The following is a 19,920-nucleotide window of genomic DNA, read 5'->3' on the forward strand; positions in this document are numbered from 1 at the left end:
TAGTGCTGGTTCATTAAATTCCTTTATAAACATGTACTTATTTTAAAATTTAGTGGATACAGCTCCACCAGAAATTATTTTGAAAAGCAAATAATTGCAACCAATTAATAAAATCAAAGTCCAACTAACTATATCACTTATTCCTGGAGTTAGAAATTGTTTATAAGATACTGACCATTGATAGATTTAAGTTCTAAGGTCTGGTTCAAGAGAACTCCAGCAGTCTGCAATTTAGCCTGTATATGACATAACAGGGACTTGACAGTAGATGCTTCGTGTGTCATCTTTTCAGTTAACTGTACGTCATCTTCAGGAACTCTTTGACTTAATTGTGTTTGATACCATAAAGTTTTTCTGTACAATACTCTCCAGAGAACAATCAATCTGCACACAAAATTAGGTAGTCATAAAAATCAAATTTCAGACTAGGGATAAGAATGAGTATAGCCTCCTCATTAGCCTTTTTTTTCCTGCATGTATTCTTCACGGAGGTAATAACATGTATACAAACTGATCAGATTTAAATATACAACAAAGTCCACTGATCGAAAAATGCATATTTTTAAAACTTTCATAAATGCTTTATGTACCTGTGGTCATTTTTCTATAGTGCTTATCTAAACCAAAATCCTTCAACAGTATCATGGATGCCCAAGACTAATAAAATATATGTGTTGAATAATATTTGGCATAAATCCTATAACGTAAAATCTATAATGCTGAGTGCTAATGGGTACAAGGTTTCTTTTGAGGGTGATAAAAATATTCTGGAATTTGTGCTAATAGTTCTACAAGCCAGTGACTATACTAAAGATCACTGAATTGTACACTTTAAAATGGAGAATATTACAGTATGGGAATTATATCTCAATTTTGAAAAATCTATAAAGCTGATGGTCTCCTAATATTAAAGTCATTATACCTGTGTCCTGGCTGTTGAACAAAATTTAATGTTTGAGGACGAATCTTGAAAGATGAATTCCATGACCAGTTTTTCCAAGCACCACTATCTTGAAACATTTGAAAAATGGGTACCACCAATGAGTCTTGCTTTGCTGTTCTACTTCCATCAGTTGATGCTGAAATAACTTCTGGTTGAAGACTGTATATGCCATTTAAATGATCAGCTACCATTCTGAGTAAATGAAAACAGGCTAAAAGCTTCTTTGAGAATAACTGATTCTGTTGTTGCTGTGTCAGCAAAAGCTTTATAGTATTTGAGGTCAGCTTTACCAAATGTCCTACATCTTGTCTGTATCTCATATCCCAGTACTGGATTGATAAACACTGATGAAAAAGTTGAAAGATACAAAGTACCCATGCATTACGTCTTGGGCTCTTGCTTAAAAAAAGATCAAGTTTGGGGAAAGGACATTTTATAAATTGAAGAATGTACAAAAAATGAGTGATACAAACTACTGTGTAATTTAACATTAAGTTTTTTTCTGTCACATTTTTTGAAATTCCTATAGTCCATGCTGCAAGGAGATTTTTCTGGACAGAATGCAGTTCTGTAACAGTTTTATCTGTCTCCTCAGTATTATCTTTTGCATGTATGGTATCAAACATAGAGGCAAATTCCAATCTTCCTTCTTTGGCACTACTAAACAATAGATGATTCTTTTGGTTCCAAAAAGAAAATAAGTTGTTTGGAAAATGTTCGCCTTCATTAGTTTCTTCAGCTTCAAAATCCTAAAACATGAGTGAAAAAAAATTATACTTAATATCATTTGATTCCTTACAAGTAGAATCACTTTAGTGCTCTCAAATTTTTCTTCCCTTTAATGAAAGAAAAAGAAAATACGTTTCTTGGAATAAAGTCAATATGTAACTGTTCAAAGTAAATAAACCATTGTTACTAAGTACCTGCAAATCTGCTGTTTTTTCATTTAACTTCATTGTTTCTTCTGCCTGCAAGAATCTGGGAACAGTAGAATCAGCTAAATTTTCATTTCTGTGGTGTTTTAACAAGCTAGATCTTAGGGAATCCAGTGATTGCAAGTTCAGCCCTTGGCCTTTTGGCTATAGAAGAAAAAAGATTTCCAGAGCAAAATTTTATCGATAATTGTACTACAAACAATTAAAACATCTATAGATAACTGTATACAATCCAAGGCTATCAGTACAGTTTTAAATTTGAAAGGACTAAGAAGTCAACTTTTACTAGTGGTACCAAAAAGCACTATACCTTAGACAATATCAAACTTCCGTATGTTTTCTCAAGCCTCTGTGTTGAATCAAGTAGAAGGGATCTCATGAGCACTGATGGAGACAGATTATCAAGAAATCGAAGGGTTGTGACCATGTATCCATCAGAAATAATGAGGTAGGGTAACCGTGAATGTGCTTTTATAGAAAATCTCTGTCTCATAGGGTCACTATCAGAAGCTGATGAATCTACAGAATTATCTGAATCTTGAAGTGTAAACTGCTGTGGTCTAGCAAACAAACACCAAAATTCAAGAATTAGTAAGAGAAAAATCTTAAAGGAAACAATTATGTTATTCCAAAGAAAAAACAAAACAATTAAAAGTTCCAGAATGATGAAAAAGCAAGCAAATTAAATGCAAAAATATTAAATGTGCATATATCTGTGAGGAAAACATAAGTGATTAAATAATACAGAGGTTTATGTGTTTTTTAAAATTTTCCCAGCGTTGTGGCACTTACTCTGTCTTGTTTTTTGTTTTTGTATTTTTGCGGTACGCGGGCCTCTCACTGTTGTGGCCTCTCCCTCTGCGGAGCACAGGCTCCAGACGCGCAGGCTCAGCGGCCATGGCTCACGGGCCCAGCCGCTCCACGGCATGTGGGATCTTCCCGGACCGGGGCACGAACCCGTGTCCCCTGCATCGGCAGGCGGACTCTCAACCACTGCACCACCAGGGAAGCCCTCTGTCTTGTTTTTAATCTAGTTTTATACAACCTTTTTCATAAAATAATTGAGGCAGTTCATTTTTACTATTAAAGAGTTAGTTACCTTTCCTTCTTACTATCTATTTAAATATACTTATAAGAATATAATTAGGAGCTATGAGTATATTTGTTATTAAGGAGGAGAAAGAAAAGAAACAGGACATTTGGAGAGGATGGTGATAAGTATAATTTTATCAGCTTAAGATTAAATCTGACTGAGTTTCCACATAAGTGTAGTTATTTATTTTTATGGTGGAGTACCTGATTCTGATTACTTAATATCACTGATTTTTAACTTTGGAGCTTTATAAATATAAAGAGAATAAAGAAAATATATATATTTTTTCTGGTTAGGAAACTAATCAAATATAGATTTTATTAGCCAAATGATCCACAATAGAAGATTGGTTTCAGAATGTACATGCTGTGAAATTTATAAAACCATTAAAAAGTGACTCCATGGAAAGATGTATGACATACTGTTATATCAAAAAAGCAAAATAGTAAACAACATATATCATATAATTTATTTTGCTTTAAAAAAGAAACTAATATTGTTATAAATGTTATATAAAAATTTTAAATTTAGAGGACAACACACTAAAATGCTAATAATTGCTATCTCTGAGGAATAGGATTACAAGTCTCACTTTCTTCATTATTTACTTTTGTAGCATTTGATTTTTAAGTTTTTTTTAAAACAATGAATATGTATTATTTTTGTAATCAAAAAATGCAATCCATTTTGAAAGCCCCTAAATACTCATTTTAAAGGAAAATGTGAGGAAATTTAAGTCAATTATGAATCAGACCATAAGAAATAAGGAAAAACACTTTCACTGCACAAAGTGACAAGTTTTTCCATTAGAACGTTCTATTGCTAAAAATTAAGCAAAACTTTTGCTAAATATAATCAAGGACACATCCCTCCTCAGTTTCTTTTCTATACAGCAAAGGGAATGGATTAGTTTCAAAGACCTTTTCCAATGCTTTTGATTTGTAAATAGGTGTCTATATGTGTCTAGCCATATATAATAATATTAACATCAATAACAGCAAATATTTACTGACCACTTATTTTATGCCAGAACAGTGTTAAAGCAATTTATAATTATTTACTATCTTACTTCATTCCCTCAACTCTAAGAGACAATTACGGTCATCTTCATTTCACAGTAAAAGAAACAGAGTCTTAAGAATAACTTACCCGAAGTCACACAACTAATAAGTAGAACCAAGGTTTGAATCTTGTTCTGACTCCAAAGCCAAAATGCTTCATGATCTCACAAGTAAAAATTAAAATATGGCTAAATTCTAAAGTCTACTACCCATTTCCAACAACTTTTCTCCTTTTTCCCTCTGGGAGAAAAGTAGATACATATGTGCTCTGCTTTTGAAACAATAAAAGATATACCACACTCCTATTAATTGTTATATCAAAGAAGTTACTTTTTTTAGTGCTATTAAATATTTAAATAACATATACTTACATAGTCACAATGTCAAATTTTCACCAGGATTAAGCCACAAAAAGAAACAGAAGAAAACTATAAATAAGAAGCGGATAGTGAGATGACAGACTCAAAGAAAGAATAAGACAATTTGAAAGACGAAATTATATTAAAAAAATACACAGTAAAGTAATACCAAAAGAGAAAAACTTCTGTAAATATATTAAAACAATTCAAATGTCTCACCTATATGTTATTAGCGGGTGAAGAGGAATAAATTCTGCTGGCCCAAATTCTATAGAGCAACCAAATGTAATTAACGTTAGCAATTCACCTTGGCAGGTCAATAAAACCAGGGAGCCACGTTTTAACACACAAGCCAGAAAAAGACTATCATGAGTCCAGCTGATATCACCTACCCAGTAGGACCTAGAAAAAACAAGACAATATGTTTAGAAAAGGACTCTCTACAATGTCTTTGACAATTTATAATGGCCAAGAAGGGCTGAGACGCTTTGAAAAATAAGGTCAAAAGAATGAATAGTAGGCAAATGTCACATACATTTCATGTATTTTACTTCCCAGAAAAAAAGGTAAGAAAAAAGGAGTTCGCTCATAAACATCTACTCCATACAACATACAAATTATAAATTTACTTAGATTCATAAGCAAATCATAAGATGAAAATAAGACCTAACAAAGTAAAGTTTTTGTCACTTACATTATAATTAGAACAACTTCTAATCCTAGTGGTGTCCAAAACTAAGATCTACTGGTAGATTTGAAGGTCAATACCACACCTGTCTTCTCTGCAGTCTGCCAGAGCTCCACTCAGTAGCAGACTCCCTCTTCCCAAAGCCATCTTTACTACTCCTTAACTATCTGGTAATATTAATGTTTCTTTCATGGAGACAAAAAATAGCTCCTCCTCATGTGAATGATGGATACCCTAAGTCAAACAGACCACTGAACTGAGACTAGTAATATTTCTAGAAAGGAGATTTTGGGGAGAGAAAGAAAATAAAAAGGCAAGGCTGGATGAACCTGAAAACTTTGGAAATTCAGAGAGCAGCAGAGAAAACAATTCAGAATAGGAACTTAGAGGAAATTTTCCTACTCTATAATCCTTCATAGGTCCATGTGCCATCCAAAATCACCACTTATGGTACTATCCACCCGTATGCAGAGAACGCTAACTTTGTTTAAAAAGCTAGAAACGCCTCAGCCTGAGTATACAATGGTCTTCCCAACCCAGGTTTTTTCATTTCAGCCTCTCTAACTTAGCCCAGTATTTCTCTACCCAGTCATAATTCCACTCTTCCCAAGATAACACAGAAAGAAATAAGAGAGAAAAGAAAATGAGTTCATGTATCTTCCACCCTTCCTTAAAGTATTTAAGCCTTTCCTTATACAAAGCAATTTTTAGAATCTATCAAGCACAAATGCTGAAAGTTGCATCACCTATCTAAACATCTATTTAGACACCTACTGAATTATCAGTGCCTTAAACTTATTAAACTATTAAAAAAGAAAATAAAAACACTATTCAGAAATACAAAAAAACCCTTACCTGATAAGTGTAGCTGGAACCACAGGATTCTTATTACTACATCCTTTAAGGCTACCACAGAGTGTAACAAAATTCAGTGTGTTTATAAATAATACCTGAGTTGCCTAGAAAGAAAAAAAAAGATTAAAAAAACCATTAAAATTATTTTACTTATAATTCTGAAGACCTAGAGATCTATTATATCAATGAACTACCTAGTCTTTGCCAACTGGCAAGATAATACTGACCACCTATAACTTTTCTCTCTTTTATACTACATTTTAAGAATATCAGTTACCACTTTGCCCTTCTTTCTTCCTTTTCCATTATCCTCTTTTCACCTCTGAAGGCCAAATTCTGAAAATTATGGCAGCTAATGTAAATAACTTTACCAATTTACAATGTTGAGGTGGATCAGAAAACACCAATTTAAAGAATATAAAGTAATATTAAGGAAAAAACTATACTCAGGGGGAAAAAAATCTCAAAACTGAACTAAACTCTCTCTTTTACAGGTTACTTCCAAGACAGATTACATTTACTGACCTTTGGGTCTTTCTGATTAAGAGTTACTGCCAGGGTAATGCCATCTCTTGAAAATGCAGAAATTAGAGCTCCTCTTGACTTTACTGGTTCACATTTAGGAATCAGACTGCACAGAAGGCAATCTTGTTGTGCCCACTGAACATGGTATGTCAATGATCTAAGTAGTGAAATCATTGAAAACAGAAAGTATAGTAACTTTTAAATTAACATATACTTCATTACAAAAAATTAAAGGGTTCAACTAAATTCGTACACGTGCACATATATTTGGGGTCTCGTAGCAACTGTTCACAAGTTTCATCCAGGACACAAAAGAGCAATTGCTAGTTAAACAAGGTCCGTATCAGAGTTTTGTTAATAATGGCATGTTCTGTAGCCAGCCCCAAACACATCTGCATCCACTAAAAGTTTAGATACACATATTTCTACATTATTACAAACATTTTTACAGGTATTAAATAGGTGAGAAGAGGGGATTTTTAGGATAGTGGCAATGTTCTATATTTGATATGAGGATGGTTACAGGCATATGTATATTTATCGAAGTCCACCTAGTTGTACATTTAAGATTTGTTCATTTTACTTTATATAAATTACACCCAAATAACTGCTAGCATAAAAAATAAAGTAAACAGAAAAAAACAAAAAACCTCACTATTTTACTAAATCTTAGTCATTATATGCTTTTAATGCATTCTTTCTATTTCATTGGGCTTTTTAAAATAAATAAAATTACTTTTAATTGAAAAAATACTTGAGCATTTAAAAGGTACAGTAGTAAATTCAAGTTATTTCCTTTTCAAAATTCAATTGATTTGGAACTTCCCTGGTGGCACAGTGGTTAAGAATCCGCCTGCCAATGCAGGGGACATGGGTTCGAGCCCTGGTCTGGGAAGATCCCACGTGCCGCGGAGCAACTAAGACTGTGCACCACAACTACTGAGCCTGCACTCTAGAGCCTGTGAGCCACAACCACTGAGCCCGTGAGCCACACTACTGAAGTCCGCACACCTACAGCCCATGCTCCGCAACAAGAGAAGCGACTGCAGTGAGAAACCCGTGCACTGCAACGAAGAGTAGCCCCCACTCACTGCAACTAGAGAAAGCCCGTGTGCAGCAAAGACCCAATGCAGCCAAAAATAAATAAATAAATAAATAAATTTATTTTTAAAAATTCAATTGAATTACTTTTCAAAGGAGTTATTTTTATAGTCTTAATACAAGTAAGACCAGAGTCTGTCTGCCTTACCTTTTATGTGTTCTTGATTCCAAGAAGAGAAACAAAATAAAAACAAGAAAAACTTTCTATAATAGACATTCAAAATGAAAAGTAAAGAAATAGAACAATACTTACAGGAAGAAAGAATTTGTAAAGCCTCAGAAGTTGATATTCACATTTCACTTACTAATCTTTTTTTTTTTTTTTTTTGCGGTACGCGGGCCTCTCACTGCTGTGGCCTCTCCCGTTGCGGAGCACAAGCTCCGGATGCGCAGGCTCAGCGGCCATGGCTCACGGGCCCAGCCGCTCCGCAGCATGTGGGATCCTCCCAGACCGGGGCACGAACCCGCGTCCCCTGCATCGGCAGGCAGACTCGCAACCACTGCACCACCAGGGAAGCCCACTTACTAATCTTATTACATATTTATGGGCCAAAAGATAACAATGTTTTAAAAGGGATAGAGGGACCTCCCTGGTGGTCCAGTGGTTAAGACTCCATGCTTCCAATGCAGAGGCACAGGTTCAATCCCTGATAGGGGAACTAAGATCCCACATGCTGCATGGAGTGACCAAAAAAAAAAAAAAAAGCAGATAGAAAACTAGGAAGAAGAAACATTTACCTCACCTTATAGATGTAAATACATTTTCATGCCAGCGAATTGCTAGAAATGTTAACTTCAGGCATTCCCCGGAATAGAAAGTAAATGAACACAGGCAGCAGTCTCCAAATAACTGTAGATAAATTTAATATACTTTAGTATATAATTAATCTGAAAATAAATCAAGAGGACCTAGAGATTGTCATACTGAGTGAAGTCAGACAAAGAAAGAGAAATATCCTATGATATAGCTTATATGCGGAATCAAAAAAAAAAAGAAAATAGGGCTTCCCTGGTGGCGCAGTGGTTGAGAGTCCGCCTGCCGATGCAGGGGACACGGGTTCGTGCCCCGATCCCGGAAGATCCCACATGCCGCGGAGCGGCTGGGCCCGCGAGCCATGGCCGCGGAGCCTGTGTGTCCGGAGCCTGTGCTCCGCAACGGGAGAGGCCACAGCAGTGAGAGGCCCGCATACAGCAAAAAAAAAAAAAAAAAAAAAAAAAAAAAAAAAAAAAAAGAAAATGATACAAATGAACTTATTTACAAAACAGAAACAGACTCACAGACTTAGGGAACGAATTTATGGTTACCAGGGGGTAAGGGTGGGGAGGAGGAATAGTTAGGATGTTTGGGATTCACATGTACACACTGGTATGTTTAAAATAAATAACCAACAAGGAAAAAAAATAAAATAAAATAATTAAACAATAAATAAAATAAACTAATGCCTGAAAGAACAGCAAAAAAAAAAAACCAACCAAACAACAAAACCCCCCCACATATTTCTCATCATAAATAAAATAAATGAAATATATCAAGAGCCTGCTCATATTTTTATTAACATGTAGCTGAACATTAAGCTAAAGACTAAGTAATTAATTTCTGAGCCACAGGCATATCTCAAGAGGGAAATCAAGGTGCAGTTTACTCTCTTTAGAAAACACTGCCTTTACTCTGGCTATAACTGGAAATATTCTAATATATTTATTTTTCTCTTCTTTTACAGTTACATATTATTTATTTATTTGTAATTAATTTATTTTATTTATTTGGCTGTGTTGGGCCTTAGTTGTGGCATGCGGATCTTCGTTGCAGCGTGCGGGCTTTTCTCTAGTTGTGGCTTATGGACTCTAAAGAGCACAGGCTCAGTAACTGTGGCTCTCGGACTTAGCTGCCCTGCAGCACGTGGGACCAGGGATCGAACCCACGTCCCCTTCATTGGAAGGTGGATTCTTAGCCACTGGACCACCAGGGAAGTCCCTATAGTTACATATTATTTAAATTAGGGCACTACCCATGGGGGTGGAGGAAAACAACAAAAGTTCAAAATGCAATTTCTAACAATAGTAGATTGGGTAATAAAATGTTGGTCCATACATACAAAGAGTACCATGCAGCTATTCTGAATGCTTTTAGTTAATGAACGTGTTATTTCCTGGGAATTAAATGGCTTACTTAATATCACTAATTCTAGCTTTTTTTAAATCCTTCCAACAAATTTTTTTTTTTTATTTATTATTGCAGTATAGTTTCTTTACACTGCTGTGTCAGTTTCTGCTGTAGAGCAAAGTGAAACAGCCATATGTATACATATATCCCCTTTTTTGGATTTGCTTCCCATTTAGGTCATGACAGAACACCAAGTAGAGTTCCCTGTGCTATACAATAGGTTCTCATTAGTTATCATTTTATATTTAGAAGTGTACATATGTCAATCCCAATCTCCCAATTCATCCCACCACCCCCTTCCCCCTTGGTATCCATCCATATGTTTGTTCTCTACATCTGTGTCTCTATTTCTGCTTTGTAAATAAGATCACTATACCATTTTTCTAGATTCCACATATATGCGTTAATACACGATATTTGTTTTTCTCTTTATTACAAAACTAGTTATATTCTAAAACTAGGGAAAAGTATAACTAGGAAGCTCTAAGTTCAAACCATTTTTAATAAACATCTTTTAAAATGTGACAAAGAAATATAAAAATACCTTTTCCGTAATAATTTCACCATTACTATGACAATTAATGATGCCTGGAGATATATAGCTATGCCATTACACACTCTGCTCAACAGCTTCCCAGATGGTGTCTGTTCTTAGAGTCTGAGATCTCCACCACTTCTGATTTGGATTTTACCTCATTTTTTATAAAAACAGCATGCACTACAGCTTCTTTATCTTCAGTGGAAGGCAAATGAACTGCTTCTTCAGGTACGATCTGGGACCACTGGCCCACCAATGAAGGGCTTTTAGAAGATAAGATATTCTTGAATTCCAAATGTTCCCAAAGAAATATGCATCCAGAAGGAGTTATAAGCAGAACTCTTTTCCCATTGCCAGATACATACAAGTACAGTCTCAAAGAGCTTGCTAGAAAACAACAAAAAAAAGTAATTACACCTCTGAAGTCTGAATTCCCACAAAAAAGTACAAATTTTATCTATTCTGACAATAAGGAAGCTAAATGATGCTTCCATTCAGAATGTAAAACTAAGGCACTAGTAATAAACTAAAAGTACAAATTATAACATTTATCATGTACTCATATGTGGTATTAGGAACCCACTGTTACCACAGATATGTAAGGCATGCCAGATTTTTCTTCTTCAAGATGAACCTAATTGTCACAAATAAACAACACCAAAAAAATACTTACAGATATAAGGAAAAATACATATATATACAGACATATATATTTACACAGAGATATATTTCTTTTCTCCTATATATCAAGTTAAACCAATTTAAACAAATAAAAAACTCCCACCTACTGCAGCTTTAATCATTTCTTTAGGCTTTTCAGTTGCTTGTATAGTTTTCAAACAATCTTGATCTTTGTTCCAGAGGAAAAGCTCCCCAGTAGCAAGTACCCCAGCCAGCCAGGCATCTGCTTCCAAAAAGGAAATGCAATACTTATGATCTAACATTTCCCTTAATATTACTCCCAAAATTATTTTTAAAAATACAGTTAATCTAGCCTTCTGAAAATATCAGTACTACTTAACCATTACTGGACGTTGTTAGGACTGTAACATCCTTCAACAAAGGCTGAAGACTGGGAATTTTCTTCTTTGTCCTTCCTGATAGCAAATTAATTTCATTTATGAATTTATCATCCAAAAGAAAAACAGCTTCATTTTCCTAAGAGAAGAAACACGTGAGAGACTCAAGAGATGCCAGAAGTTAATTCAGCCTCTTACCTAAGTAAGTTATCCCAGAAAAGAAAACAAAATGACATTTAAGAAAGATTGTATATTTGTACTACACATCATAAAATGAACAATAAGGTTGATTATGTAACCTTAAGATTTTTCATTCTATCTTAAAGTACCTCTTACTAGAATTACTAGGTAGGATGACCTAACAGTTGCACTGAGATTTCTTTGGAGTTTAAAATTATAGGAGTGTCTTCCAATTCTGCTAGCCCAAACTGAGTTACCTGCTGTTATCTCATCAACCTGAACAGTAGTACGGGTAAGTTTTAAATTATTTACTTAGATTAAAATAGACATGGCTTCTCATTTCTGAAGCAGTGACATGCTGCTCCTAGACTTCAGGTTTAGAAAACATCGAGAAAATGATCTGAGCTTACTGGAAACCTTCCAGTTGGACACCACACTGCTTCATCACCTGTGTGGGCGTTCCAAGATTCACCAGGACATGAAACTCACCAAACATGTGCCTTTACTCAAAAAGACCCTGTAGTTGTTAGTATGCAGAGTGAAAGCCATGCTCATCCTCAGCAACTGCAGAGAGGTCTTCTGGCTGTGCAATCTCAAAAACTGGGACTTGCAGGGTGAAGAAATTATGTCCCAGCATTCCCAGGAGAGCACAGCAAATGAGAGTGAGGATGATGCATCATCCCAGCTCTCCAAGAGCAAAGAAACAGAGGACCGTGAAGAAGATTAAGCAAGTTTATGGAGAAAAGGAGCAAGAGAGTGATGAGAGTGGTGGCAACTCTGATTAGACCACAGAAAGACTGATGCTCCCTCCCCATCTCTGCCAGCCTGTTACCACACAAATACACAAAACCCTGTTCAGTAGGCAGGTGATCCTTCTACAGATGATACTGTATTTTGTGAAGGCCATAGAACATTCTTTGATCTTAGAGGCAAAGCACACAGTTAACACATATTAGAACTGATATTGTAGGATTAAAGAAAAACCTACCTGTCCCAACCAGGAGACTCGTGGCCAGGGTTTTTTCTGCTTGATACTCGTTGAGGTCAAAACTTCTAATCTTATCTCCATGCTTGCTGAGATATCAATGACCAATTAAGTCAAAAGTCACAAGATGCTGTAAAAATCAAAACAAACAAAAAAATGATAATAGCCCATAATACTTACTGAGGATCTTAATTTAGAATTTTCATAAAGTTTTAGTAGATTACTTTTTCATCAGCTCAAGTTAACTCTTTTTAAGGTAAGATGATGACAATTTATTCGTATCTCATCTTGAATAGTCAGACAAAATGTATTTGCTTTTCAACAAGTTATTTCTCAGACTATGAAGATAAACATGAACTAGGAGAACATCTTGACAATATAGTTTCCATGTGATTTGATTTTCTCAGTGTGGCAGGTTGTATTTTCCAAAGATGGCCACAAAAATACCTCCCATCCCATATGCTCTTCTTACACTATGACTTTAATACTCCTCTCATTGAGAGCTCTGGTCTATGCCTCAACCCTTGAATTTGGGTGGTTTTTGACTACTTTGACCAAGAGTAAAATGGAAGTGATGCTATGCACTTCCCAAGGCTAGCTCATATAAGGCAATACAACTTTTACCTTACTCTATGGAATAATCACTCTTAAAGCCTTCAATCACCACATAAACAGTCAAACTGCCCTAAGTCACAGAGCTGTAAGAAAGTCCAAACTAGTTGACGTAAAAATGAAGCCTTGAGATAATATGAAGTAAAGATGCCCAGCAAGTCCCCATGCTGGTTGTGGGGATAGTGTGGTAGAGGCCATGAACAGTTTGTTAGAGCCCTATTTGGGTGAGGGAAGCATAATCTTGGGTGAATGGCCCATTCTTGAGTGAATCTTGGGAGGATGTTCACGCAGTGGAAGAGCCTGGTACAGTGTATCGGAGCCAGGCACAGTTGAGGACACAGAAGCCATAATGAAAGGGATCCCATAGACCAAACTGAGGACAATTTGAGCATCAAAACAATTATATTAATGGATTTAAAATCCATGGAATAGGGACTTCCCTGGTGGTCCAGCAGATAAGACTCCATGCTCCCAATGCAGGGGGCCCAGTTTCAGTCTCTGGTCAGGGAACTAGATCCCGCAGGCGTGCCACAACTTAAGAGTTCGCATGCCACAACTAAAGATCCCACGTGCCGCAACTAAGACCTGGAGCAGCCAAAATAATAAATAAATAAATAAATAAATAAATATTTAAAAATAATAAATAGGGGGCTTCCCTGGTGGCGCAGTGGTTGAGAGTCTGCCTGCGATGCAGGGGACACAGGTTCATGCCCCGGTCTGGGAGGATCCCACATGCCGCGGAGCGGCTGGACCCATGAGCCATAGCTGCTGAGCCTGCGCGTCCGGAGACTGTGCTCCGCAACGGGAGAGGCCACAACAGTGAGAGGCCCGTGTACCGCAAAAACAAAACAAAACAAAAAAAACAAGAATGGGGGGAACTAAAACGTAATACAAAGAAACGTAAATAAATAAATAAATTTTAAAAACCACACTGAAGAGAAAAAGAATTCAAGCAACTTTTACGACAGTATTTTGACTATATACTCTCAAACTAAAAATAAAAAGAACTACAAACAAACCTCAAATTCTTTTTAGTAGGTTTATTTTTCCTAGGGGTATGAGTATAGAAATTATGAAGCAATTTTGTGTGTAGTTTAGGATTGAATAAATCAGCAAATCAGCGCGCAATTGACCTTGAACAACTCGGGGGTTAGGGGCACTGATCCTCTGTGCAGTTGAAAATCCAAGTATAATTTATAGTCAGCCCTCTGTACCTGCAGTTCCTTTGTACCCAAGGATTCAACCACCTGCAGATCTTGTAGTACTGTAGTATTTACTACTGAAAAAAATCCAAGTATAAGTGGACCCACACAGTTCAAACCTGTGTTGTTCAAGGGTCAACAATATACTGACAATGAGAGCTACCATCTTCATTGTGGAAGAAAGGGGAAACAATTATAGAACAGGGAAAGGTAAGGAAGAGCCCTAAGGGGCTGGATTAGAATTGGAGGTACAGTATAAAAATCATGATTTCTAGCTCTGTCCTCTAAAAGGGCCTAGAAGCAACGACACCCCAGTAACCATAAGCAAAGTTAACACCCAGATCTCGGTTTCCAAATACCATTCTTCAGTAGGAGGAACCAGAGCTCCTAGGAGAACCTGGTGATTTCAAGGCTGGGGTAGGAAAGGAACCAGAAGAACCTGGAACATCTTGTTGTTTCAAAGTGAGGAAGCAGACACACAATGGGGCGGGGTGGGGGGGCGGTGCGGATGTCAAAAAGAAAGAGAAATGAGATTGGTGGTGTGTGGTAATTCTATTATTATTATTTTTTTTAGAACCTCACCTCTCCCAGATATGAGAGATTCTGTCTATACTTAAGTATTTATGCCAGGGATTTGCTTTAAAATACTCCCTTTAAATCCTTATGAGTTTGTCAATTAAAATGTAAAGGATAGGAGCTTCCCTGGCAGTTCAGTGGTTAAGGCTTGGTGCTTCTACTGTAAGGGGCACAGGTTCCATCCCTGCTCACGGAACTAAGATCCCGCATGCCAGGAGGCCAAAAAAAAAAAAAAAAAAAAAGTAAAGGATAAAAAGATAGCTAATCATTTCAAGATGTAAAGACAGAGCTGAGGCTCGGGCTTCGGTCGGAGCGCAGGGAGAGGACTGGGGCTGGCGGCGAGAACTCAGCCTGAAGGAGGCTAATGTGCCACAGCTAGCCGGCAGGGAGTCCAGGAAAACTCTGGAGCTGCCGAAGAGGCAAGAGACTTTTTCTTCCCTCTTGGTTTTCTGGTGCGCGAGGAGAGGGGATTAAGAGCGCTGCTTAAAGGGGCTCCACAGACGGGCACGAGTCACGACTGAAAGCGCGGAGCCCAGTAACGGGCGTGGGACGCTGGGGCTGCTGCTGCCGCCGCCAAGAAGCCTGTGTGCGAGCGCAGGTCACTGTCCACACCGCCCTTCCGGGAGACTGTGCAGCCTGCCACTGCCGGGGTCCCGGGATCCAGGGGCGGCTTCCCTGGGAGAACGCACGGAGTGCCTCGGGCTGGTGCAACATCACGCCGACCTCTACCCACGCCGACCTCTGCCGCTGCAGGCTCGCCCCGCACTCCGTGCCCCTCCCTCCCGCCCGGCCTGAGTGAGCCAGAGTCCCCGAAGAGGCTGCTCCTTTAACCCTGTCCTGTCTGAGCGAAGAACAGACGCCCTCCGGCGACCTACACGCAGAGGCAGGGCCAAATCCAAAGCTGAGACCCAGGAGCTGTGAGAACAAAGAAGAGAAAGGGAAACCTCTCCCAGCAGCCTCAGAAGCAGCGGATTAAAGCTCCACAATCAACTTCATGTACCCTGCATCTGTGGAATACATGAATGGACAACAAATCATCCCAAATTGAGGAGCCAGGAGTCAGTGCTGTGCCTCTGAGGTGGGAGAGCCAACTTCAGGACACTGGTCCACAAGAGACCTCCCAGCTCCACATAATATCAAACAGCGAAAATCTTCCAGAGATCTCCATCTCAACACCAGCACCCAGCTTCACTGAACGACCAGCAAGCTACAGTGCTGGACACCCTATGCCAAACAACTAGCAAGACAGGAACACAATGCCACCCATTAGCAGAGAGGTGGCCTAAAATCATAAAAAGTCCGCAGACACCCCAAAACACACCACCAGACGTGGACCTGCCCACCAGAAAGACAAGATCCAGCCTCACCCACCAGAACACAGGCACTAGTCCCCTCCACCAGGAAGCCTACACAACCCACTAAACCAACCTTAGCCACTGGAGACAGACACCAAAAACAACGGGAACTACGAACCTGCAGCCTGCAAAAAGGAGACCCCAAACACAGTAACATAAGCAAAATGAGAAGACAGAAAAACACACAGCAGGAGAAGGAGCAAGATAAAAACCCACCAGACCTAACAAATGAAGAGGTAATAGGCAGTCTACCTGAAAAAGAATTCAGAATAATGATGGTAAAGATGATCCAAGATTCTATTTCCCAGATCCAAAATCTTGGAAATAGAATAGACAAAATGCAAGAAACAGTTAACAAGGACCTAGAAGAACTAAAGATGAATCAAGCATTGATTAAAAACACAATACATGAAATAAAAAATACTCTAGATGGGATCAATAGCAGAATAACTGAGGCAGAAGAACGGATAAGTGAGGTGGAAGATAAAATAGTGGAAATAACTGCTGCAGAGCAAAATAAAGAAAAAAGAATGAAAAGAACAGAGGACAGTCTCAGAGACCTCTGGGACAACATTAAACGCACCAACATTCGAATTATAGGGGTTCCAGAAGAAGAAGAGAAAAAGAAAGGGACTGAGAAAATATTTGAAGAGATTATAGTTGAAAACTTCCCTAATATGGGAAAGGAAATAGTTCATCAAGTCCAGGAGGCACAGAGAGTCCCATACAGAATAAATCCAAGGAGAAATATGCCAAGACACATATTAATCAAACTGTCAAAAATTAAACACAAAGAAATCATATTAAATGCAGCAAGGCAAAAACAACAAATAACACACAAGGGAATCCCCATCAGGATAACAGCTGATCTCTCAGCAGAAACTCTACAAGCCAGAAGGGAGTGGCAGGACATAATTAAAGTGATGAAGGAGAAAAACCTGCAACCAAGATTACTCTACCCAGCAAGGATCTCATTCAGATTTGATGGAGAAATTAAAACCTTTAGAGACAAGCAAAAGCTGAGAGAGTTCAGCACCACCAAACCAGCTTTACAACAAATGCTAAAGGAACTTCTCTTGGCAAGAAACACAACAGAAGGAAAAGACCTACAATAACGAACCCAAAACAATTAAGAAAATGGGAATAGGAACATACATATCGATAATTACCTTAAATGTAAATGGACTAAATGCTCCCACCAAAAGACACAGATTGGCTGAATGGATACAAAAACAAGACCCATATATATGCTGTCTACAAGAGACCCACTTCAGACCTAGAGACACATACAGACTGAAAGTAAGGGGATGGAAAAAGATATTCCATGCAAATGGAAACCAAAAGAAAGCTGGAGTAGCAATTCTCATATCAGACAAAATAGACTTTAAAATAAAGACTACTAGAAGAGACAAAGAAGGACACTACATAATGATCAAGGGATCGATCCAAGAAGAAGATATAACAACTGTAAATATGTATGCACCAAACATAGGAGCACCTCAATACATAAGGCAAATACTAACAGCCATAAAAGGAGAAATCGACAGTAACACAATCATAGTAGGGGACTTTAACACCCCACTTTCACCAATGGACAGATCATCCAAAATGAAAATAAATAAGGAAACACAAGCTTTAAATGATACATTAAACAAGATGGACTTAATTGATATTTATAGGACATTCCATCCAAAAACAACAGAATACACATTTTTCTCAAGTGCTCATGGAACATTCTCCAGGATAGATCATATCTTGGGTCACAAATCAAGCCTTGGTAAATTTAAGAAAATTGAAATTGTATCAAGTATCTTTTCCGACCACAATGCTATGAGACTAGATATCAATTACAGGAAAAGAGCTGTAAAAAAATACAAACACATGGAGGCTAAACAATACACTACTTAATAACCAAGAGATCACTGAAGAAATTAAAGGGGAAATTTAAAAATACCTAGAAACAAGTGACAATGGAGACACGACGACCCAAAACCTATGGGATGCAGCAAAAGCAGTTCTAAGAGGGAAGTTTATAGCAATACAATCCCACCTTAAGAAACAGGAAACATCTCGAATAAACAACCTAACCTTGCACCTAAAGCAATTAGAGAAAGAAGAACAAAAACATCCCAAAGTTAGCAGAAGGAAAGAAATCATAAAAATCAGATCAGAAATAAATGAAAAAGAAATGAAGGAAATGATAGCAAAGATCAATAAAACTAAAAGCTGGTTCTTTGAGAAGATAAACAAAATTGATAAACCATTAGCCAGACTCATCAAGAAAAAAAGGGAGAAGACTCAAATCAACAGAATTAGAAATGAAAAAGAAGTAACAACTGACACTGCAGAAATACAAAAGATCATGAGAGATTACTACAAGCAACTCTATGCCAATAAAATGGACAACCTGGAAGAAATGGACAAATTCTTAGAAATGCACAACCTGCCAAGACTGAATCAGGAAGAAATAGAAAATATGAACAGACCAATCACAAGCACTGAAATTGAAACTGTGATTAAAAATCTTCCAACAAACAAAAGCCCAGGACCAGATGGCTTCACAGGTGAATTTTATCAAGCATTTAGAGAAGAGCTAACACCTATCCTTCTCAAACTCTTCCAAAATATAGCAGAGGGAGGAACACTCCCAAACTCATTCTACGAGGCCACCATCACCTTGATACCAAAACCAGACAAGGATGTTACAAAGAAAGAAAACTACAGGCCAATATCACTGATGAACATAGATGCAAATATCCTCAACAAAATACTAGCAAACAGAATCCAACAGCACATTAAAAGGATCACACACCATGATCAAGTGGGGTTTATTCCAGGAATGCAAGGATTCTTCAATATACGCAAATCAATCAACGTGATATACCATATTAACAAATTGAAAGAGAAAAACCATATGATCATCTCAATAGATGCAGAGAAAGCTTTCGACAAAATTCAACACCCATTTATGATAAAAACCCTGCAGAAAGTAGGCATAGAAGGAACTTTCCTCAACATAATAAAGGCCATCTATGACAAACCCACAGCCAGCATCGTCCTCAATGGTGAAAAACTGAAACCATTTCCACTAAGATCAGGAACAAGACAAGGTTGCCCACTCTCACCACTCTTATTCAACATAGTTTTGGAAGTTTTAGCCAGAGCAATCAGAGAAGAAAAGGAAATAAAAGGAATCCAAATTGGAAAAGAAGAAGTAAAGCTGTCACTGTTTGCAGATGACATGATACTATACATAGAGAATCCTAAAGATGCTACCAGAAAAGTACTAGAGCTAATCAATGAATTTGGTAAAGTGGCAGGATACAAAATTAATGCACAGAAATCTCTGGCATTCCTATATACTAATGATGAAAAATCTGAAGGTGAAATCAAGGAAACACTCCCATTTACCATTGCAACAAAAAGAATAAAATATCTAGGAATAAACCTACCTAAGGAGACAAAAGACCTGTATGCAGAAAATTATAAGACAATGATGAAAGAAATTAAAGATGATACAAATAGATGGAGAGATGTACCATGTTCTTGGATTGGAAGAATCAACATTGTGAAAATGACTCTACTACCCAAAGAAATCTACAGATTCAATGCAATCCCTATCAAACTACCAATGGCATTTTTCACAGAACTAGAGCAAAAAATTTCACAATTTGTATGGAAACACAAAAGACCCCGAATAGCCAAAGCAATCTTGCGAACGAAAAAAGG

At 37.5% G+C, this 19,920-nt stretch overlaps 1 protein-coding gene across 6 annotated transcripts in view; it reads right to left on the reverse strand.

Annotated features, from left to right (window-relative positions):
• Positions 1-19,920, reverse strand: part of CPLANE1 (ciliogenesis and planar polarity effector complex subunit 1) — a 150,295-nt gene that overhangs the window by 127,613 nt on the left and 2,762 nt on the right. For all 6 annotated transcript variants that reach the window (XM_060092817.1, XM_060092812.1, XM_060092814.1 and 3 more), the window contains exons 2-13: positions 12,450-12,576; positions 11,285-11,420; positions 11,047-11,166; positions 10,417-10,649; positions 8,304-8,410; positions 6,460-6,616; positions 5,935-6,038; positions 4,611-4,793; positions 2,189-2,438; positions 1,867-2,022; positions 923-1,692; positions 176-384 (exon numbers count right to left, since the gene is read on the reverse strand). In XM_060092817.1, the coding sequence (XP_059948800.1) occupies positions 176-384; positions 923-1,692; positions 1,867-2,022; positions 2,189-2,438; positions 4,611-4,793; positions 5,935-6,038; positions 6,460-6,616; positions 8,304-8,410; positions 10,417-10,649; positions 11,047-11,166; positions 11,285-11,420; positions 12,450-12,530 (2,506 nt within the window). In that variant the 5' untranslated portion in view covers positions 12,531-12,576. The remainder of the gene's footprint in view (positions 1-175; positions 385-922; positions 1,693-1,866; positions 2,023-2,188; positions 2,439-4,610; positions 4,794-5,934; positions 6,039-6,459; positions 6,617-8,303; positions 8,411-10,416; positions 10,650-11,046; positions 11,167-11,284; positions 11,421-12,449; positions 12,577-19,920) is intronic.

This window comes from Mesoplodon densirostris, chromosome 3, assembly GCF_025265405.1.
Source record: "Mesoplodon densirostris isolate mMesDen1 chromosome 3, mMesDen1 primary haplotype, whole genome shotgun sequence".
NCBI classification, from domain to species: domain Eukaryota; kingdom Metazoa; phylum Chordata; class Mammalia; order Artiodactyla; family Ziphiidae; genus Mesoplodon; species Mesoplodon densirostris.